The sequence below is a fragment of the Cygnus atratus genome, chromosome 10, assembly GCF_013377495.2.
Source record: "Cygnus atratus isolate AKBS03 ecotype Queensland, Australia chromosome 10, CAtr_DNAZoo_HiC_assembly, whole genome shotgun sequence".
NCBI lineage: Eukaryota > Metazoa > Chordata > Aves > Anseriformes > Anatidae > Cygnus > Cygnus atratus.
In genome coordinates, this window is record NC_066371.1 from 17,662,370 (window position 1) to 17,685,243 (window position 22,874).

Here is a 22,874-nt window from a genome sequence, read left to right on the forward strand (position 1 = left end):
AATTAATTTGATTTGTAATTACTGTCAGAGCAACAATTCGGAGTCTAGCTGACATAGAGAAGGTAAAAAATACAATGGGATAAGTCCAGGCTTCCATTGGAGAGAAAAATTCTGTTCCTGCTTGCCTGGTGTTAACTGCAGAGCCTTACGGAGCCTTCCCCATGGCCCCCCAGTCCTGCTTCCTCCCCCCACCCCATAGCCATAAGCGCTGTGTTGTGTTGACACTGGCAATCGAACTGTCTTGCTTTGAGTATGAAAGAACTACTTTTATCATTTCTAATATGCAGCCTAGGGCCAAAACAGACAAAGCAATTTTAAAGGACTGGGTTCAGAAGGAGGCTGGAATTCCCATTGTACAGCCCTTGGGAATATGAGTTCAGTAACCAACTCTGAAGCAGTTATTTGTCATAATGACAACTGCTGGGCTGCCCATACTTGGTCAGCTGCCTTCCACACTGTTGGATGGTAATGAGCTCCTTGCCATCCTTCCGTACAAACAAATAAGAATAATAATAATAAACGATTTGTTATGATTGGAGCTGTCAGGAGATACCTATATTGTTTAATCTGGATTTTAAATTCAAAGATCATTTTCTTCCATATTACTTAAAGAAGTTGGACTAGATCATCAGCAATTCAAGAGAATTAACTAATTCTTCTGGTAAAAATAATGTCAGGGCTGAAGCCTACTATGTATCAGGGAGCATCTTTGCGTCTGTTCCTGTCCAGGGTATTCTATTTTTTCTTATATGGTGCTGTCCCTTCAGACCATGCCCACTTTGTCCAGTGTTTGTGTTTTGTCTTCAGGAATTTTTTATTCTGGTACCTCTTTGTTGTTCATATTCTCAGTCCCTGTGAGTTTTTTGATGTGCACCCATCTGTGCATGTTGTGATCTAACTTTGTTTGTCTTAAAAAATCATTTTACTTTGTGAGTCTTTTGAGCTGCCATCACCACTGCTGTCAGCTGACACCTTTCTTTTGCTGTAAAAGGCTTCCAGTCTGCACTGATGTTAGAGCCCTAGTTAATGCCATTTTAATCTCCGTTTCTATGAAGCGCTTCTGATAAATATCCTTAAAGTCATTTTTTTATAGAGCCATCAGCAGTAATCGTTGTTATTAACCTTGATATATTTATCGTTAAATCTCATCACTTGATTTTATCAGTTTAGAGGCTGCCCTTTCTTGATATGCACGTACCTTACTTTTTTGGTACGGATTACAAACCAGGGCGACAACCCCATCTTCTCAAAGCAATAAAGATTGCCTTTTTTAATTTAAGCATGTCATACAGTATAAGCCAAGGATCATAACTATGTCACCACTACTACGTTGTCCTGCTCATCTGATATTCCGTGAGTCCAGTTCACAAGCATGAAGAATGCAATAGTTCTCCCATTCCCCATTGTCTTTTAATAAAGCTTGACTTGCTATGTAGTTTTCCATAAGTTTTTATGGTACTTATAATCTTTGTGCATGAACTTTAATAGCTGGAACAACTTGGAACTTGTTCTGCATTTTGAATAATTTGTTGTTTTGTGATTTCTTGTTAACAGCAATTCCATCATAATTTTTAAAAATTTCCTCTTAAAACAAATAATGTGATGTGCTTGCCCAGCTTTGTGCTTGGTTTCCGTATGAATTTCGTTTTTCTTCTGTATGGGAAAAAGACTGGTCTAGAGATAAATCCCTTTTTGATTGTTTGCTCTAGATAAAGCAAAGAACAAGTGTTCCTAAGCTGTTGTCATTGATCTTATCATTGCCCAGACTAGAACTGGACTGCAGCTTGGAGACATCAATGGAGATATATCAGTTCTGTTATAGAACCTGTGTTTTTTTTTCCTTATGAAAACCAAATCCTATTCGGTTATTTAATCAACCATGAAGCTGATCAGCCTAGACATAGTTTTCTGTTCTGTAGGCTTGGAATTTAAAATATGCTTAGACCATTTATTAAATTAATTTGTATTTATTGCTTCATATTTTGTTTCAAATGCATAAAATACACCTTAAGCTGCCACCCGATATGGTGGTTTTCTTTTCTCCCCTGCAAGGCTTCAGATTTCCCCAGAGTGCAAAATGGAGCTGCAGGGAAGAGTCTGCATTTCCATACATAAAGCACTTCCATGTCACATTTCCTCATGGAAGCCGGCCCTTCTCTGAACACAACAGAATCAGCCTGCCTGTTGGCTCTGGGAGCTCTACCACCCTAGATGAGACAGAGAGATCCAAATGCAGTAAGCAGTGTGCTCTGTTTTGTGTATGGATTTGTATCATCTTTTTGCTGGTTGTCTGGACCTTAATGAATTCCAGTCTTGTGGGGCAAGATTGACCCACATGGAAAAAGTCACTGTGAAGCTGCTCTCCACAGAGCTGGCACTTCACATACCACTTCATAATCAGCGCGTTTGTGCCATCTTAAAACTCCTTTCCTTCCCCTATTGAAATATAGGTAGAAGAGGGAGTATGTGCTGATAACTGTGGTGCCACTGCCAAAGCAGGAGAACATTTGGCTGTTTGCAGAGCACAACACTGCACTTGTTCCTCGCACAGGTGATTTACGTGAGCTCCACCTCAGTGCTGTTTCCAAATATCTTTGTGTCATGCGCCGTGTTGTGTAGATGAATGGCTTTCGGCTGTTTTGGAACACGGATAAAAAAACTTGCTGGAGGATCTTAGAGAGAATCCTGCGTTACCCGCCCCGTCCTTTCTAAATGAAGGAGCCAATTTGAATTCATCTCCCAGTTTCAGCCGCTGCCTGTTTGCCACGCTGTGGTTTGATGTGAGCTTTAAATATATTGTTGCTACCCTCAGCGGGCACTGAAACTTTGAATGTGCTTGTTTTGAAATTTCACTGAGGCATACTTAGACTCTTACAAAATCCCTCGCAGACGTTAGTGTAAGTGTGTTGGCACTGCATGTCTACTAGGGCTCCGAGATTGTTTCTTTGATTGCTCATTTGTGAGCTTCTATTAAAAGATGACTTGTCTGTTAACCAGGTGTATGGCCAACATGGGTAATGGTGTCCGTGTGTGGAGTGCTCTGGCTGGAAGAAAGAGGCTTAAAAACAAGCTCGGAGAACTGATTGACCTATGTGGAAACAGCCTGCACAGATGTGTTGTAATATCCTTCCCACTTCAGCAGACATGACTAAACAGACTTTGTCTGCTCTGAACAATTAAGATGTTTGCCAGTGTGTGCAGGGCCCCGTGCATGTTCCAGCTTGTTCCTGACTGGTGGAGGAGTTTTTCAGTTTGTGCAAAAACATTTTAGCTCTTTGTGTTCTCTTCATTTTATGGTTTAGTCAAGAACTTTTAACTTTTCAAGAAGCACCTTAGGCTTTGCATAAATAAAAACACTTCCAGTCTTCTGATTTTTCTGGTCTTTATAGTTCCCTGGAAGCAGTACTTACATGGCCATGAAAGCAAACCTTGCTGTATGTGAAAACAAAGTAAGAAAACCCGGTGATGTTTATTCATGACCACAGCAGTATTCCTGTCTTCGTGCTCAGAAAGAATGGGAGAATCTCTGCTCAGAGCTTTGCTTTAGTGTGGAGGTTCCTGACTGTAAGTTTAGAGCTCCTGAGTGGTATCCAGAGCTTGCAAATGAAACTGAGGCTGATGCTGTGTACCTGGTGTCAGCGGGAACTTCTTGCCGTCAAATTAAATGAGACAAGGAGCAGAAAAGTCACTAGTGTCAGGAGGCTACCAGTAAAAGCTCTGTGAGAAACAAGATCAGGTTTATCATGCCGAATGGTGTGGTCAGTGTGGGTGTTGGGCCTGGGGTTAGTTACTGAGGGTGTGTGACTGGCCCATCCGAAGCCACCTCTGAAGGTGGCACTTCCAGAGCCAGAAAATTGGGCTGTCCCGAAGGGGGCTGAAGAGTGAACTATCTGCAGAGGTGGGCTGGCCCGCCAGATATCTGTAGCTGAGTCTTTTCTCCAAGGCAGATGCGTTTCCTTTGGGTTACCTACTCTCCTGTGTGTCTCATATCTATCTGGTAGGTAGAGAAATTGAATGAAGGTAGCCAATTTGAAATGTTGAACCCTCTGAAGAAAACAGCTTTCTAATATGAAGCGCAGAGATCCAAGCCTGGGATTTGATTGTTAATGTATTGGTTTTAATCCCTCAGTGTTGTTGGTTAATGTTAGGGAAGGCTTTTTTTGTTCTTGAGACTTTGATTTAGCTGTATTACTACAAAGACAGGAATACAAAAGTTTCTGGGAGCAGCTACTTCCCTTACCTCACCAAAATCACCCAGAGCTTATATATCATATATTACTTAGATATCAGACTGCCAGGAAATGACTGCATCAGACTGCAGGAGCTAATCATTCAGTCCGTCAGAAACCCTTTGAACTAGGAAAGAGTTCTATGACTTTCAAAAGAATAATTGTAAAGCATGTATTTGTTAGTAAGTATAGATCATTTGTTTTGTAGTAAGATGATTAAACCATATTTGGCTAAAGGTTTGCTACCTGGGGTTTTCAGCTGGGACTAGAACTTCACCGTGGTGCATACTGAGCAGCACACAAAAAAGAAATGACCTCTCTGCTTCCCCTTAGTAGTCCCCTTTCCCACCAAAAAAAGAAGCCTTTAAAGCAAATAAGGAGTAGTTCATATGCTAAACCCAGTAAAGGATTTAATTGATCACAATGGATATAACTTAGTCAGCTGAGTAACATCGTGATGCTGATACAATTTGAATTATAACACGTAACTACAAGTTGTTCAGTATAATACAGAATCATAGGTAATTTAGTCTGAAAGGAACCTCTGGAAGTAGTCACATCCAGCTATGCCCTCAGTGCAGGGCTGCACCTGTGGGCAGCTTGTTCCAGAGCTTAACCATTGCCACTTGACAGTTTTGCCTTATGTCCAAACAGAATTTCTCTTGCAGCAACTTGTGCCCATTGCCTGTTGGTCTTCCAGTATGTATCCCTCAGAGGAGCCTCGTACCTGATTCCACAGTCAAACGTTTGCTGGAACAGAAATGCAACATCGAATTTTCCTGAAGGGAGTTATTACACTGACATTTTGTGCTAGAGAAAGAAGGAATTATTTTATCTAAACACGGTAGGTCATTTAGGTGAAATATATGCGGCTAGGAAGATTCTTCCTCTCCCTTGGAAGCTTGCCTTATCTGAAGAGTGGTCTAGCAAAATAGAGCACTGTTTTATAAAAATCACCACTTGAACTATCTTGTTCTCTCAGAGCGGAATGATTTATAAAGATTGCCTCTGCCAGGGCTACATAGTCTAATCAATGGAAGAAACAGTTTGACTTGAAGACGGAGGAAAACTTTGACTGGATCTTTATTAAATATTGTGTTAAGGACTAAGAAAATAGTTCCTCTTTTTAATATTCTGTTTTAATGCCCCCCCAAACAAAAATCCTGTCTTTAGTAGTTTGAAACTCTACTCACAAATTCAAGTTTTATTGCAGCCCATCATTTCTTTCTTTTATTCCTGAATGTGATGAATTCAATTTTGAGGAAAATAAATGAACAAGTTATCCATGTGATATCGTACAGTTTTTGGTTGAGAATGTGTCCCTTGTGGATAGGTCAGTGTGGGAGAAAATCCCATGGTAACTGATAAAAAGATAAGTGGAGAACTGATGCTTTCCTGAAAGGCAGAATGATGTGCAGTCCCTTCCTTAAGGTAGGAAATGGCTTGGGCTGTTCAGGGCAGTAACGTGTAGCCAAAGACAAGGAGTCTGTGGGAGAAAACAATGCCAGTGGAAAGAGAGAAAGAGAAGATTTGTAGTTGGAATAAGAGACCTAAATGATAGATCTGTGCTTTGAGTGGGATTGAAGCAATCAGCATAACTCTCAGAAAGTTGAGAAAATTAAGGGAATTTAAAGCATAAGATGATGTGTGCTTTACCGAGGACCTCTGGACAGACAGGAAGATGTTAAAAATGGTTGTGGTATGGCTTAAAGTCATCTTGATGTGTGCCTCAAAGAAAGGCAGGATTTAATCTAATACCCAGGATGGATTGAATTACTGGGGGGAAAAAAAAGGAAAGGATTTCAAAGGCAGAAATGACTGGTGCTAAATACTTCCCCACTTACAGTTACGAAGAAACCAAACTTTATTTATGTCTTTTGAATCTCGTTTTCTCCATGTTGTTAGTTTTTTAGTCTTAGATCCACAACCTGGATATAGTATGACTCAAATTTGGATTTAGCTCTTTTGAAAATACCTCTTGAATGTCTCCTGATACTAGTAGTAAAAAAGAAAAAAAGTGGAGGAAAACAAAACCTCAGTTCTTAGTTGCAACAGAGTTTTCTATACTGTTATGAAAAGGAAAGCTGTTCCAATAGAATTCTAATTCATTAGTTTATCAGAAAAGAATTAGTAGGATTACATAAGAGCTTTTAAATATTTTTTGTGATAGAGTAGCAGGCATTTGAAAGTTCAATCCAACAGATGTGGTCAGCTCCATAGAAAATACAAAACTGTCAATTTTTGAGCTTCCATTCAGGATACTTTGAAAGAATGGTTTCCTAGGAAAATGGTTTCCTAGGAAAACCATACTTTGTGTTAGATTTTTTTCTTTGTCTTCTGCTTTAAACAATAGTTGAATACAATGCTAATTCTTTTGTAAGGATATTCCAAAAATATTACCGAAGTTCAGTGTAAGTCAGAACGGCTAAGAAGGAGATGAATATATATGGATCTGCAGGCCAGAATGCAGCTTTTTAGTGGGCATGGTGCAGGATAAGTCTGCCAGCTTATCCTGCACAACAAAACAAAATTCATATTTAGGGATCAAGGTCATATGCCATCAAAATAAAAAGATAATCAAAATAGCTCTTTAAGGTGTTCGTTTTGGATAAAATAATTGGCCTGCCTGAGACCTATAATGTAGTTATTCAATCCAGTCTTAGATTTCTCAAGCTTAGACACAAATATTTAAATTAATGTTTTGAGAGTGCTCCTCAGATTTTTCTTCAGTTTGAAAAGAGGAGCTTAATGTTTCAATTATTTGTAAGAGTAACTTCTGTGTTTTGGTTTATATCAAGTCTCCCCTTATCTCCTATGCAATAGCTATAATCACCTGTTCCTTTTAGTTTCTGTTTATTGTAAGTTCTATAAGAGCTGAAGAGCTTTACAAACTGAGTAAAAGTTTAAGGATCGTTTATTACTTGAAAGGAAGATTTTTTTAACGTAACATGATATTACATGTTCATAAATGAGAATATTTGGAATGTCACCTGAAAAGAAAGAGTCACTAACAGCACATCATCATACTGCTGCTTGAGCCTGGTCCTCTCGGCACAAAAGGAAAAGCGATGTGATGTCTGATGCGATGGCAGCTCTGCTGTCTGCTGCAGTTTGTTGGTCTGGGGTTATGGCTCAGTTGGGTGCTGCATAGCCTGACGTCCCTTGGCTTACGCAACCTGCTGGGAATCACAGCATGAGAAGATAATCTCGTTAGGCCCTGCCATATTTTATAACTTTATGTTTGAATTCAAACACTTCAGTGCTCAAAGTTATGCAGAACAACCTCCTAAGTATATTCCAGTTCTTTCTTTGGGGGAGGAGTTGGTGGTGAAATGAAAAGAGATGCTGTATTTAAGATAATGTAAATTCAGTGCCACAGAGAGATAGACACAGACACAGACACAGATTTCTAGGTTGGAAGAGACCTCAAGATCATCGAGTCCAACCTCCGACCTAACACTAAGTACTCCACTAAACCATATTGCTAAGCTCTACATCTAAACGTCTTTTAAAGACCTCCAGGGATGGTGACTCCACCACCTCCCTGGGCAGCCCGTTCCAATGCTTAATAACCCTTTCGGTAAAGAAGTACTTCCTAACATCCAACCTAAAACTCCCCTGTCGCAACTTTCGCCCATTCCCCCTCGTCCTGTCACCAGGCACGTGGGAGAACAGACCAACCCCCACCTCGCTACAGCCTCCTTTAAGGTAACTGTAGAGAGCGATAAGGTCGCCCCTGAGCCTCCTCTTCTCCAGGCTGAACAAGCCCAGCTCCCTCAGCCGCTCCTCGTAAGACTTGTTCTCCAGACCCCTCACCAGCTTGGTCGCCCTTCTCTGAACTCGCTCGAGCACCTCCATGTCCTTCGTGTAGCGAGGGGCCCAAAACTGAACACAGTACTCAAGGTGCAGCCTCACCAGAGCCGAGTACAGGGGGACAATCACTTCCCTAGACCTGCTGGCCACACTGCTTCTTATACAGGCCAGGATGCTGCTGGCCTTCTTGGCCACCTGAGCACACTGCTGGCTCATATTCAGCCGACTATCAACCAATACTCCCAGGTCCTTCTCTGCCAGGCAGCTTTCCAACCACTCATCTCCCAGCCTGTAGCTCTGCTTGGGGTTGTTGCGCCCCAGGTGCAGGACCCGGCACTTGGCCTTGTTGAACTTCATACAGTTGACCTCAGCCCATCGCTCCAGCCTATCCAGATCCTCCTGCAGAGCCTTCCTGCCCTCGAGCAGATCGACACACGCACTTAGCTTGGTGTCATCTGCAAACTTACTGAGGGTGCACTGGACGCCCTCATCCAGATCATCGATAAAGATATTAAAGAGGACCGGCCCCAGTACCGAGCCCTGGGGGACACCACTTGTGACCAGCCTCCAACCAGATTTGACTCCATTCACCACAACTCTCTGGGCCCGGCTATCCAGCCAGTTTCTAACCCAGCGAAGCGTACGCCAGTCCAAGCCCCGAGCAGCCACTTTATCGAGGAGAATGTTGTGGGGAACGGTGTCAAAAGCCTTACTGAGGTCAAGGTAAACCACATCCACAGCCCTTCCCTCATCCACCAAGCGCGTCACTTTGTCATAGAAGGAGATCAGGTTCGTCAAGCAGGACCTGCCTTTCATAAACCCATGCTGACTGGGCCTCATCGCCTGCTTGCCCTGCAAGTGCCGCGTGATGACCCTCAAGATAATCTGCTCCATGAGCTTTCCTGGCACTGAGGTCAAACTGACAGGCCTATAGTTCCCTGGGTCTGCCCTCCGGCCCTTCTTATAGATGGGCGTCACATTGGCTAGCCGCCAGTCAACTGGGACCTCCCCTGATAGCCAGGACTGCCGATAAATGATGGAAAGCGGCTCGGCCAGCTCCTCCGCCAATTCTTTCAGTACCCTCGGGTGCATCCCATCCGGCCCCATCGACTTGCGCACATCCAAGCTCCTTAGCAGGTCGCCAACCATTTCCTCATGAATAGCGAAGGCCACATCCTGCTCCCCATCCCCTTCCGCCAGCTCAGGGCACTGGGTATCCAGAGAACAACCGGTATTGCTGCTAAAGACTGAGGCAAAGGCGGCATTAAGCACCTCAGCCTTTTCCTCATCCTTAGTAACTAGGTTTCCCCTCGCATCCAGTAAAGGATGGAGATTCTCCTTAGTCCTCCGTTTCGCATTGATATATTTGTAAAAGGATTTTTTGTTGTCTTTAACGGCAGTAGCCAGGTTGAGCTCCAGATGAGCTTTGGCCTTTCTAATTTTCTCCCTGCACAGCCTCGCTACATCCTTGTAGTCCTCCTCAGTGGCCCGCCCTTTTTTCCAAAGATTATAAACCCTCTTTTTTCTGCTAAGCACAAGCCGCAACTCTCTGTTGAGCCAGGCCGGTCTTCTTCCACGCCGGCTCGTCTTTGGGCACGTGGGGACAGACCGCTCCTGTGCCGTTAAGATTTCCTTCTTGAGGAGCGCCCAGCCTTCCTGGACTCCTCTGCCCTTCAGAACCGCCTCCCAAGGGACTCGGCCAACCAGCGTCCTGAGCAGCTCAAAGTCAGCCCTCCGGAAGTCCAAGACAGCAGTTTTACTGGTCCCCTTCCTGGCCTCGCCAAGAATAGAGAACTCTACCATTTCATGGTCACTCTGTCCAAGACAGTTTCCGACCACCACATCTCCCACCAGTCCTTCTCTGTTTGTGAAGAGAAGGTCTAGCGGGGCACCACCCCTGGTAGGTTCACTGACCAGCTGCGTCAGGAAGCTATCTTCCACGCTCTCCAGAAACCTCCTAGACTGCTTTCTCCATGCCATGTTGTGTTTCCAGGATATATCCTGGATATAGGATAAAGTATGCATTCATGGTGCAGGAGACCTGTTGCTTGTTTTAAGGTGAATTTTGTGGGGAAAAAAAATCATTTAACAGTCCTGGGTTTTACTCCCATTTTGAAAACATACTGACTATATTTGCTGTTTGATTGCAATCAAATTTTTAAAAGTAGCTGCTCACTCCGGCGCTCACAGTTGAATTAACGTGTTCTTTCTGTGGTCCCTGTTGATCCCGTAAACTCAGTGTAATTGCATTCATACAATAGGCAAAAAGATCAAAGTAGTCCCATATGGGGTGGGGGGGAAGAGCATTCTGAGCCAAAACAAGCTGTTTGGCTTGTAAGCAATTGGAAGCCTTTCCTGCAGCACATCTGCAATGTACTCTGCCTTACAGAGCTCCATAGCATGGCTCGCTGCGTCGTTCCTGTGACTGCGATACTAGGGAAGACTTACAAGTAACAGAGCCATGCTAGTCTTGACTAGACTAAATAGACTTGTAATCAAAGGATTGTTTGGTACCATATACATTACATTGGTGGGGCAAAGGTTGGTGCTCTTCTTTTTCAGATCATTGGGTTCAAGTTAATAAAGTGCAGCAGAAGGAATTTGATTTTTGACTTGGTGAACAAGTTGCTGTACTCCAAGAAGCACATCACTTGGCATGGTCATGCCATCTTTGACCAGTTTTGTGCTGTCAGGTTGAAATAGGTTCATGTGCAGTTGGGAACTAGTTCAAGCATTGTTTTCTGACAGAATTCTGCAAATGGAAAAGGCCAACACTTTGTTAAAGCAAATCTAGCAGGACAGATAGGTATAAGGAAAGGGAAAACGAGGGAATTAGAAATGGAAATGTGATAGCTTGGACACATACAAGTATTCACAAAAGATCCGTTAGCCCAAAAGATGTTGAAATTTAATGGTCAGAAAATCTAAAGCAATTTTGAAGAGGGTTACAGAATCCTAAGTCATGCGAGACCCTCCTAGCACAAACACTGTGTACAGTTTAATCAAGGTTCTTGTTGGTTCAGTTGCATGCTAATGAAAGTGGTTATTGTAAAATAATTCTGATGCTAGTACAAATTTTCAGCTGAATCTAGGCTGGATTTGTGGTTTTTGAGACATTTCCTGAGTCACTAGGTAGGTTTTTAAATGAACTTAAAACTGCCTATATTATAAAGAAAGTTGTGTGACGCACGGGCATAGCAAATGCTCTAAGAGCGAGGCAGTATGCTTCCAGAGGTCTGGTTTTGCTGATGCACTTTCTGCTTCCTCATGTTAATTTTTTATCCACTTGAAAGAATAGGGTTCTAGCAGAACTTAACCATAAACCTTATTTGCCTGTTGTGTTTCTAGAACATCTCTGCCTTCAATATCTAAATATTTAATAATTGTGCTTTTATACTGATGCTTGCAATTTTGTATGTTATATTTATTTTATGCTATTTGATAAACATAATGGGAAAAGTGACGTGTAAGATTTTAATAATAATCATGGGGAAAACCAATATGCAAGATTCTGATACTTATGTTCTCTCAGGTTTTGGACTGAATTACATGAAATAAAAATCTGATTATTGCAGTATCATTTATGTGTTCTAGGACTGCAAACCATCTTCTTACATTTGCTTAGTTTCACCTGGTGTGTTCAGGAATTATTTTAGTTTCTAACAAAATGAAGAACATTTTTTCTGCATAGGAAGAGAGAAGAGAAAGTTTTCCATCACTTCTTCATGCCTCCTCCACAAGCTAGAGATGTTGTGTATACACCACATGTATCTCCATGGAAGCAGTGATGAGATCAGTGAGGTCATTGGATGAATCAAAACTGTAGCAAGATAATATTTTGATTGTTTTTCAAGTTTTCTATTACTTAGGCGTTATATACAGCACACTAGAGGAAATATCTTTATACTAAAGAGGCATGCAAAATGTGCATGTAAGATGACATAACAGCATGTGGGAAGTCTGTATCACTTTTTCTGCCAAATACTGTTTTCTGATAATGGGACTTGAGCTGAAAAAGATCCATGGTGTTGACTCCAGAATTATTTAGAGTAATGCATATTTGGTTTGTGTTTGCCAGTTTCAGTTTGTGAACGTGGTTCTTTAGAGTGATCTATATGTCTTGGTTTTTAAGGTAAAATTCTCAAATTTAGGATTTTTCAAGTAAGAAATTGTTCTATATGGACATACCCTTTAACATTTCCCTGTTTTTATGAAGGATTCCTGTTTACCATTGGTAGATTGGTGAGCTTCACAAGAAGTTTTTGAATCTTTCAGATGATAGCTCAGTGAATAGACGTGACATGCTGGAAGGAGTTCGGTGTAAGGCCACAAACATGATTAGAGGGCGCAGAGCACATGTATATAGGCTGAGAGACCCGGATTTGTTCAGGTTTAAGAAGGCTGAGGGGAGAATGTGTAACTGTTTTCTTCAGCGACCTGATGGCAATGTACAGAGAAGACAGAGGTGCAGAATGAAAGGATGACAGCCATCAGGCACAAGTTGTGACATGATAACTTCCAGTCAGAAAGGAGAAAAAAAATTCAGCATGAGCGTGGTCAAACGCCGGAACAGGTTTCCTAGAGCGGTTGTGAAATCTCAGAAATAGTTAAAACTCAGTCGGACAAGGCCCTGAACAACCCCATCTAGTTTGTTGTGCTTTGAGGGGAGGATTTGACAAAACCATCTGCACAGTACCTCCAGTCCAGCTCAGTCGGTGGATCTGTGATCCCACACTGAAACACCGAGTGGACTTTAAGTATCATGTTTTATAATCTCTTTATGATTTGTCTGAATCATTTACCTCTGAAAGTCACGTGAATAGCTTATATTGTAAAACTGCTGCTCTTTTTTAATCATAGTGACTGAAATGTTTGATTTGTGTGACCTGAAAACTAATTTACACTTCTTAGATAGCAGTTGTGTGTCACCTGTGAATTAAAAAGCTGTAGTGGAACATGGCAAGCTGTTGATTTACAGCAGAGCAAAGTCTGTGTAGCTGGAATGGAATAGGCTCGGGCGTGTAGATAGTGATAATTATTTTGACAGATCCATTTATGCATATGATTTGGATTTCCTGTACAAAGCTGTGAAACCCTTTTCAAGTAAATGTGCATTTGTATCTACGTTGTGATTTTTTGGAGATGTATCTTTTTACATTTAAAACTGTAAAATCTGGGCTCATCGAATGAGGAAAAGAATTTGAGTGTATACTTTTGTATACTCTAGTGTTTTTATTTTCAGTTCAGTCAAAGGATTTATGAGTGCTAATCATTGCTATGACAATATTTAAATTAATTGTGGTTTCATTCAAACAATTTCTGTTTGGATAATTGCCTTTTGGTGCTAGTAAAATGAAGTTTCAAATCCCACACCAAAATATGGTAATGGAAATCATCACATCTGCTTGATGGGGGGTGGTTGTTTGTTTTTACACTTACTTGTTTACAGTTTTTAAGAGCCTGAGGAAAAGACTTTGTAGTAGAAAGTACCCCCATAGCTAGACGTCATCCCAACAACTCAAGTGCCATGCCCTGAAAAATAGCCTTTGCAGCTCCAAAGACCATTCAGAGGTTATCTTACTGTGGAGGGGGATTGGTTTTCTATTTGCTTGCTTCTCTGCTTTGTTTTTTCCTGGCACAAAAAGAAACAATTGAAGGAAATGTGTCTGAGGCACTTTTTTTTTTTTTTTTTTTTTACTATAAAACTTGTATGCACTTTTTTTGTTTCTCTTATTGGATTGTTAAGTATCTTTTAGTTGTGTAAAAAAAAAATATGAATGTTTTCATATAATAATCCAATGAAACAGCTGGGAAAACTACTATAAAGGCAGAAAGTGCTAATTATTGGTGAGTGCTACTCTTTGTATATCTGTTTGAAACACAGGAGATATTTAAAAGATTTTCAACCTAAAAGTTTACAGTCTAAACAACAACAACAAAATCTGTATTGTTTGTTTGCCTTTGTCTACTTAAATCTACCTTTGGAAGTATTTAAAATCTTCAGGTGCCAGTTCTGCAGGATGCTTAGAAATTGGTCTGGCTTCAAGTGTGTGAGCTGGCTGAGATCCCGTGCTAAGGAGCTGGCTGAGTTGGCGGACTGATCAACTGCTGCAGTGAACGTAGGCAGTTCAATCTCGCGTAAAGCCCGTCTTGGAAGAGGATGTTTTCAGAAAAAGGCTGTGATCCCTCTGTCCCAAGGCCCCAGACTCATTGAACACTGGGTGCTCAGGAAAAAAGGCTACAAGTACTGAACAAACAATAGAAGGGTGGAAAACCAAACGCTAGACACCTGTAGCTTGATAGAATAGAGGACATGAAAGGAAATCAGAAGAGATGTCCTGAAACGGTGATCACAAGGTTCTTAGCCATACTGCAGTTGGCCAGATGAAGGCAGCAGGGTGATGTGGAGAGGGGCGATGTTTCCAGTTCCTGTGAAAAGTGAGGCTGTGCATGAGAGGTATGGATATAGTTGGGAGAATTGCAAGACAAACATAAAGAATAATGGTCGCTGCTGGTTGCAGTCAAAATGAGGATGCCTTGTGACCTTGAGTTAGATTTTAAGCTGTGGTTGTGGGCTGAAAATGCAGAATTTTGGAAAGTCTATGAAAGGAAAACAAGCATCAGTCAGGGACGCCCTCATTGATAAAAGAACAGAGTTGGAGGTGAATGTTATTGCGAGGCTTTAAACCATTTGGACAGGGAGGGCTGTGAAGCTTCTAGCTGAGACAGAAAAAAGGGACTTGTGTAGGTAGTGCCAGGAATTTGTCAGCAGTGTAAACTAGCTAGGATAGGACCGTTGTGGACAGGGATCTGGAAAGAATATCCACTGTTTGCACTACCTGCTATATAAATAAAGCAGCCTGGAGAAGGAAATGCAGTTTTATAAGCCTCTGATTTTTTTTTAGGTTAATTTCTTTGCGTGTGTGTGTAAGTATGTAATTTCTGCATCAGCTGAAGTCAGAAGTATCTCTTAGTCTGTAGTTAATTCTTCAAACATGCAGCTCCAGGGTAGGAGAGCATACCAGTATGCTTGTATCAGAAATGTGCTTCGATCTCTGGTTTGCTGTTAGAAATGGTTTCCTTTGGGATGGCTGTAATGACTCCTGACACCTGGGTATTCTCTCCTTCAGGGTTTTCTGTCCCTCCTGCAGGGACATCTCACCTTGTTAAATGTCATGTAAGGAATATCTGTGGCGTAAGCTGTAAGGTAAAACAAAACTGATTTTGGCTATAGTTTTGCTGGCTGCAGTTTTGATAGAACAAGTAAACAGCCGCTTCTGAAAAACATCAACTCTGTCCTGCTGCAGAAGTAGGTACCTGTTGGAGCAGAACAGATAGGTGTGGATTGGATGAACAGTTGTTGTGGGGGAACCGCTGCAATTATGGTAGGATAGGCTATTTCCACTGTGAGCAAGAGTGACTCCTTATTTAGGTGCATTACCTTAGTTTCTTAGACAGCAAAGAAAATACTTCACTATAGAGTGCACTATGCAAGCACTGTCATGCATCTTGGTATAAATTCGAAGCAAAGCTAAATGCTCTCGTTAATGTAGAATCATGTTCATGTTGGTTTTTCATGGACGGCTTTTCTTTTTTTTTTTTTTTTTTTCTGTGGGGGAAAGGGGGATAAGTAAGGAGTTGTTAAATATGCAAAATGCTTGAAATTTGTTTTCAGTTACAGTAAGATGAAGGGTAGGGCTTACTGTGCATCACTATCCAAGATGAAAGGAGGGTGCTGAACTTTATAATTAGCATCCCTCAGTCCATACAGTAAAGTTTGAAAAGGTTACGTGTTGGAACTTGCATACCTTTAATGAATTTCAAGTTGCAATTTCATTTCTGTTGCCATTCCTGAAAGATGCAGTCACTGGACCAGGAAGAATATTAAATGAGCCACACAAGGACTGTTAATGCAGCCTGCTGTAGCTAGTCCATCTGATTGTACGTTATATTTACATACACAAATAAACATGCTTTGTCAAGTAAGTGAGGCTGCCAGAAGCTCTGATATACTGTCTCTCTGCTTGAGTGTAGAATAAAAACATGTTTAACCTAATATCTATCAAAAAGCTCACTTTTATAGATGTAAAATAATTAAATTTCTTTAAATTAAAACCCATGCTTGAATATATATATTTATTTATTTATTTTTCATTTGTTTAGCTTTCCTGAGTAAGGGTACATTTCTAAATTGGGAGGTAAGATATGAAGAGGCTTAATTGGCCTGGAAAGCTGCCTGTTCTCAAGTGATACCCACCGGTGCTGTTTGATGCACGTAACATCTGATTTTTAGCCTCACGTCTGCCTGTAGAATTTTACTTTTTCCTTACTCTTCACCGCCTTTGGAGCAGCTACAACATGGTAAATAATGTGGTTTTCTGAGTGGAGTGCATTTGATACACGTGTAGGTAAATTTCTCTCAGGTGTCTGTGGAAAGCAGCGCGTGGGGCATGGTGTTTGTTTGCTTCACCTCTCTTAATGAGGCAGCCAGTTCTGTGGCAATTGCTGCTGGATCTGTGCTGGCAAGAAACCTTAAAAAATCCCCTTGGGATGCATTGATATTCTTGCAGGCTTGTTTATAAGGTGAACAGTAGTTATGTATTTGAATTGCACATGTTAATTCTAAGATGTGGAGCCGTGTTTCCATATGTGAATGCTACCAGGTGTTCTTGGTGTAGGAAGAGAAATCCCACTCCATTCAGTGGGATTATTGAAGATGCAATCTGAAACTGCTTGAAATCAGTCACCGGGAACTTGTGAACAGTTACATTAATACACTTTTTTTCCCCCCATTTTTTCCTTTTATGTAAGAAAATAATACTTGTCATTTCAAGAAAACAAGTGCAGGAATTCTTCTCTTATCCTGAATAGCCATAATTTCCACCTGAAATTTAAGAACCTCTGCATGGAAGTTTGAATATAAAAGCAAGTACTTGAAAAAAAAAAAACAGGTGCATTGAGGTAATCTGGCTAGATTTGTGTTAAAACAAAAAAAAAAAAAGGTTGATTTTGACAGCTAGTTTATTATCTTCCTATTTTATGACTTCTCCTGTCATTACTTGTAGCTGCATTTAGGTTGACTAAGCCAGGTGTGCTGCAGGACTGAGGAGAAGTGAAAACAAAATCCGCATTCACAGCTCAAGCTGGGTGTCAGGTTCTTGGCATGACAGTCATTTTAGATCATTTTATATATTGTCTTTCATGGCTTTCTGTGTTTCTTGATTTCTGCTCTGTAAAAGTTGTGGAGTAAAGTTTCAAAGTAATAACCAAAGTTGGCGTAGTAATAGAACATGTCATTTAAATGTCTTTTCACGAAAAGATGTACTGCTATTAACTGAGAGCCTATGAAGTATTGTAATTTAGTTATCAGTACTGACATATAATACAACATCTTCTGTGAAGTGTTGTATAGCTTGTTTTCTTTAGGTTAACGTGCAATTGTTAGCGTTTGTGTTGAATTTTCTCCTTTTCATGTTCTCCCCTCCACGCTGCACGTGATTTATTAAGGCAGTACTTCATTCTTCAGAGACCTGTAGGAAGCTTCAGCACGCAGTGCTGGGGTTGTGCCAGATCTGATAGGCAGACGAAGTGTAAACCGTCTTATAAAACTGTCTTGCACCTCTTGCGCAGTCACCTTGTCACTGCAGTAGAGAGAAGTCTGTCTCCTGGAAGTAAAATACGAGCATGCTGTTCAAATGTTAAAAATAATTCTCCTCAATCCAGGATGTTCACATCACGTTTAAATACCTGGAACCTCAGTTTCAGTCTTTCTGCAAATATTTTTGTAAGACTCCTAGAAAAGAGGTGTGCTTTAGATAGGAAATAATTGGATTGTTGTTCTTTTCTGTTCACTTTCCTGCAGTTGTTAACAATGCTGTATTTCCAGGGCCTTAGCTCTGTAGCGTCGCTGAGTAGCTGGTGTTACTCAAATACCTAGGTGCACTTTACAAATAAGGAGTTGTGTTTATTGTACGGTACATTCTAGCTATGTAAAGCTAGATAAAATTCAAGCTAATACTACACCTATGAGTAGTAAAGAGGCACAGCTGGTCTTTCTGATCTACCAGCTGTGTGTCAGAGCCTTGCATCGGCAGAGAGCTACAAGATACAAAGGGAGGAGATTCCTGTGAATGTGCCACCCGACCCATTTTGCACCATTGAGGTTTCCAGTGCTGTTTTGAAGGAAGGACCTGGGCTCGAGCATGCAGCCAGGTGCCAGGTTTTTGAAGCAATCTGAGGCTGAGCGGTGCTTCTCCCCCAGCCAGGAGCTTAGGCTGCCTCGTAGGCACTGCCGCCGGCTGTGCAATGGGCTGGAGCGCCGGAGCTGTGCTTGGACTGTAAGTCTTCAAGTTACTTGAGGCCCTCTATGGGTTGCCTGTCCCTGGCTATTGAGGCCAAACAGAAAACTCCGTTTTTCCCCTTTTCCTCACAAAGAGGAGTTACAGCATAGTTAGAGCTGCTCTTTGTGCCATGTGGGGGGTGTCGGCATAACGCAAGCATTGCACATCACACGTGTAAAGCCAAAAGGCTCTCTGAGCCTCACAGAAACGATGGAACAGCTAGGCACTTTCTGGAGGGAATTGTTTCCATATCACATAATTACTAATGTAACTGGCACCCTTACCAGCCTTTCTTTTTTTTTCTTTTTTCTTTTTGTATTAAAAAAAATGGCAAACAAAAAACCAAGCAGAGTGTACTTGCCTTCTCACCCACACTGCTCAGATCAGAACTGATGATGGGAAAGCACGGAGCAGAGACGCTGGCTCTGCTCCCAGTGTATCTATTTAGTAGATAAAGAAGACTTTTAGGAATCTCAGTCAGCTTCTTTCTCTTTTGCCTTTGAATCACCTCACGGCATTTTTAAAAGTATTTATTGTGTTTCTTTCTCATGGGGGAGTGGTTTTTGAGGGTTAATATCTATGGGCTTTATTTTCAAAAATGAGAGTAGGCTAGACAAAGATGGACTATCAGTCTGAACTTTGGATTTCTTGCTTATTGCCAGTTTGAATCATACCATAAATGCTATTTAAAGATTTTGTTTTTCGTATTTATTTTCCACATCCTTGACCCTGACTGGTGAGCTGGACATTTGTGTTTGCCTTGGCAAGCTCCAAGCTGCTCATCTAGGGCAGGATGAAAACTCTTTTTTTCCTTTTGTAAACAACTGTTCCTTCAGTATTTTCCATAAGGATTTATACCACCATTTTGCAACACTTCTAGGAACTGAGAAAATCCTGCCATTCAGGGTTTTCATTTTACACAGCTTGTAGAACTGCATAGAAATCTTTGATTTTTATATGAGTAGTTGCTTTCTGGGGTTGGATTTGAAGAGCCTTTTTCAGAATATTTTCAAATTCCAGAAATATCACATTTTATCATGAAGGTTTTTCTAAAACTGTGGGTAAGTATTCTTTGTCACCTGTCCAGAAATGTGGTTGTGTGTGGTTATTATTTGTCTAACACCAATGTGTGCAGACCAGCCATGAACACATCTTGGTACCTTTACACATCTTGGTACTTTTTATTGGGAGGTAGAATACACAATTTTAAAGCAAGCTAATGTTACAAACAGAATTAACGTATTGGTATAAAAAAGTTTAAATCTTACCCAGACATGATGTACCATCATCATCTCTGTGTTCTCGATTGTAAAGTTTTCTGTTATACCATTTTGTTGTGTTGAACTCTGAAAGGTTTTAGAAGAGTTTGAATGATCCTGAAGAAATGTCTACATATTGGTGGCTTTTTGCTGGCAGAGATGAGCTTGCTCTTTTCAGATGATCAGAACCAAGCAGGTCAGAGCCAAATCCAGCTGAAAGCTCTGTACCTGTCTTAGTCCTGATCCCAAGCTACTACAAGCCCTGCCAACTGGAAAGAGGGTATTTGCCATGAACTAAACCTCAAAAAAAAATCATAAAAACCTTTTGTGAGCACCCACATTTCTCTAGAAGAAAAAGTTTGTAGAATATATTCAGAATATGGTCATATTTGATTTTTTTTCAACCAGTTTCGCTTTCAAGTCCCTATATTTTTCCTAAGGTCATGAATCCTGCTACCTGGAAACTGGTATGAATTTGTAACCCTCACTTCAGTATGTTCATAAGGATGCCAGATTCCTTGGTGTTCTGTGAAAATACTTTTTTCCCCCAATCTACAAATGCTCACTGAACATGGGCAAGTAGCAAAATAAAAGTACAGTTATATAGAACTGCAGAAGTAATCTGTGTAAATTTTTGATTTTTTTAAACAATAAAACATGTTTTAAAACAAATAAAAAGAACAATTTTTTACTTAGCTTTTCATCTTTATGTTGCCACTTATGAGATCTAATATTTGGGCAAAAAATGTTGTATTGGAGAACAACTAGTTCTTCATGAGCGTCTTGAAAATTTTCTGCAGTTTCTAGTAAAGTATGCTATTTATTTTAAGTTATTATCCAGATCAAGTGTGTGCTAATGAATCAGAAAAAAAAAACTAAATGTCTGGCTATTTGCTATTTATTATCACTTACAGTAAGCAGCAAAGCAAAAACCAATCTGACAGTTCAAGAACAAATGCTGAAAAGTAAGCTGAAAAACACCCCCAAAATAGTGAGTGCCATGTAGGTTGTTAAGAGAAGAACACTGAGAAGAGAAGAACACTAGTCAACAGTCCATAAATGTTATTTATTCATCCTTTTAAATAGTAATACTAATTTTATAAAGGTATATTAAAAGCATATTTGAACTCCACAAACTAAAGTTACACTTCATTCTGTTGCAGATCTGGGACATGAGTGATGACGAAACAGTCTGAAAATCAGCTGAATAAGGTGGAAGATGACCTACTTTGGACTGCAGTGCTGCCTTTTATCTGTTATTTGACAAGTTAATGATTGCTTACCTATTCTGACTGCTACAAATATGAACTATAAACCACATAGTGACATGGATATCTTCACCGTAAAAACAGTCTGTTATGGATATAACTCTCCTTATTTTCTTTTTTATCATGTAAATAACCAAAGCAATGTGGTTATGTTTAAATTTCTTCTCTTCTTTTTTTTTTTTTTTTTTTGGTTTATGTATAAAATATGCTGCTTAAGTAAAGTTTGGTGTTTTACTTGTTCCAGTTTTTATTTTCTTTGTTAACAGACATGTCTAAGCAGCATGTCTAAATGTCCTTTCTTTCATCTTTACTTTTATACCCCTTTAGCTAGAACTAGTTAGAACTTATTATTGAGATTGAGAATATTCTGCTGCTGGGAATTAAACTGCACCTTTATTTAAAGGAGAGCAGGAGTAGGTAAGAACCTATATGTACAGCCTATGCCACATTGCTTGCTCTTTGAAAGCTTGTATTCATTATTTCCCTTTTCTTTGTTTTAGTATGATTGTTCTTACCTGTGTCAATGGAGATGTTATTCTCTGTAAAGACCTCATAATTTCATGCTAAGGAAAAATACGTGGTTTGACTTACATTTACACAGGAAAGACCAAAATGTGTTTGTATCAAGATTAGTCTCCTCTGAAGCTTAGAGAATGCGCTATTATGTAGTAAAACTTGCTTTAAAGGTGATTCACCAATTCAGTGAAAACTTGCAGAGAAATTCTTAACTGAAATAAGACATTGGTTCTCTAACTGTGCCATTCTTGAGTGCTGTCATATGCTATTTTACAGGTGTTAATAGACACCAATTCTGATTTTCATTTTGGCTGGATTTTAAGTATTTCAATTTTTGTGGCATCAGGAATAGCTTCACAAATATGGCTGATCACAAACAGTAGTATGAGAATCCTTGATGGATTCTCGAGAATTTGTTAAAAAAAAATATTGTAAAATATCAAAGCACCTTACTACAAAATTGAATCTATTGTTTTTTATCTTGCAATGCATTTTAGAAGTATATTTGAAATCCATTTTATGGCTTTATGTTGTGGAGACTCTGGACTATATTGCTCCAAAAAAATGCAAATTGCTTTATCTGGCAATTTTTATTTCCTGTATATATTATGAAAACTAGTTGGTAAATCCAATTATTTCAGTTTATTTTAGTTCCTTCCTTAACATAAGCTCTGAATATCTGGTGCAGGTAATTTCACAGCTTCTCTCTTACTCCACATCGGAGGAAGTTCTGTCAGGTCAGATTCACCTAAAAGCAAGGATATCTGCGACTCCTGTATTCCATTCATAAAAGAAGATTTATTGAAACATGCTGAGGTTTGCATTAAGTGTCTACAATATTTATTGTTTGTATTTCTTGTAACTATTATATTAATAACATTTATGTGATTACTTAAGCAGCTTTAAGGGAATGTCCTGTTTAGCTGACTTCATTGTAATATGTATATGAATCAAATTTTTTTAAAAGACTAATAACCATAGGAAGCCGATCTTTTGGTGGTTAGTTAATGATTAATAAGATTGATAACAGGCCATGTCTGTTTTAAAGCAGTTTGTTAATATACAGAATTACTTATGAAGTCAAATGATTTGCTGATTTGCATTTCTGTAGTTCAACTGGAATCATTAGCAAGTATCAGGGTAGTTTAAAGGGAATCATCTCATTTTTATCTTTTGGAGTTGCTGAGTGTAGAGTGTAAGAGTCTTCTGCAGTTTTTGATTACCTGAAACTTCAAAACTAGACATCTTTCAGAAATCTGATAAGCATTAATCATTATTTTAAATATGTAAAACTTTGATTATCCTGTTAAGGTTACATTGCATCTTTACATTGAAATATCTATTTAATTGCAGAAGTATGCAAGATCTAAAAGTTCAGAACTCAGGGTTAATATGATGTTTCCTTACCTCTCTAATTTCAGTAACATACAATTCTCTGAGGCTGAGCTG

At 40.0% G+C, this 22,874-nt stretch overlaps 1 protein-coding gene across 6 annotated transcripts in view; it reads left to right on the plus strand.

Annotated features, from left to right (window-relative positions):
• Positions 1-21,148, plus strand: part of ATG7 (autophagy related 7) — a 104,637-nt gene extending 83,489 nt beyond the window's left edge. For all 6 annotated transcript variants that reach the window (XM_035558350.2, XM_035558352.2, XM_035558353.2 and 3 more), the window contains one exon: positions 20,805-21,148. In XM_035558350.2, coding sequence (XP_035414243.1) covers positions 20,805-20,837 — 33 coding nt within the window. In that variant the 3' untranslated portion in view covers positions 20,838-21,148. The remainder of the gene's footprint in view (positions 1-20,804) is intronic.
• Positions 21,149-22,874: the final 1,726 nt, after the last annotated feature.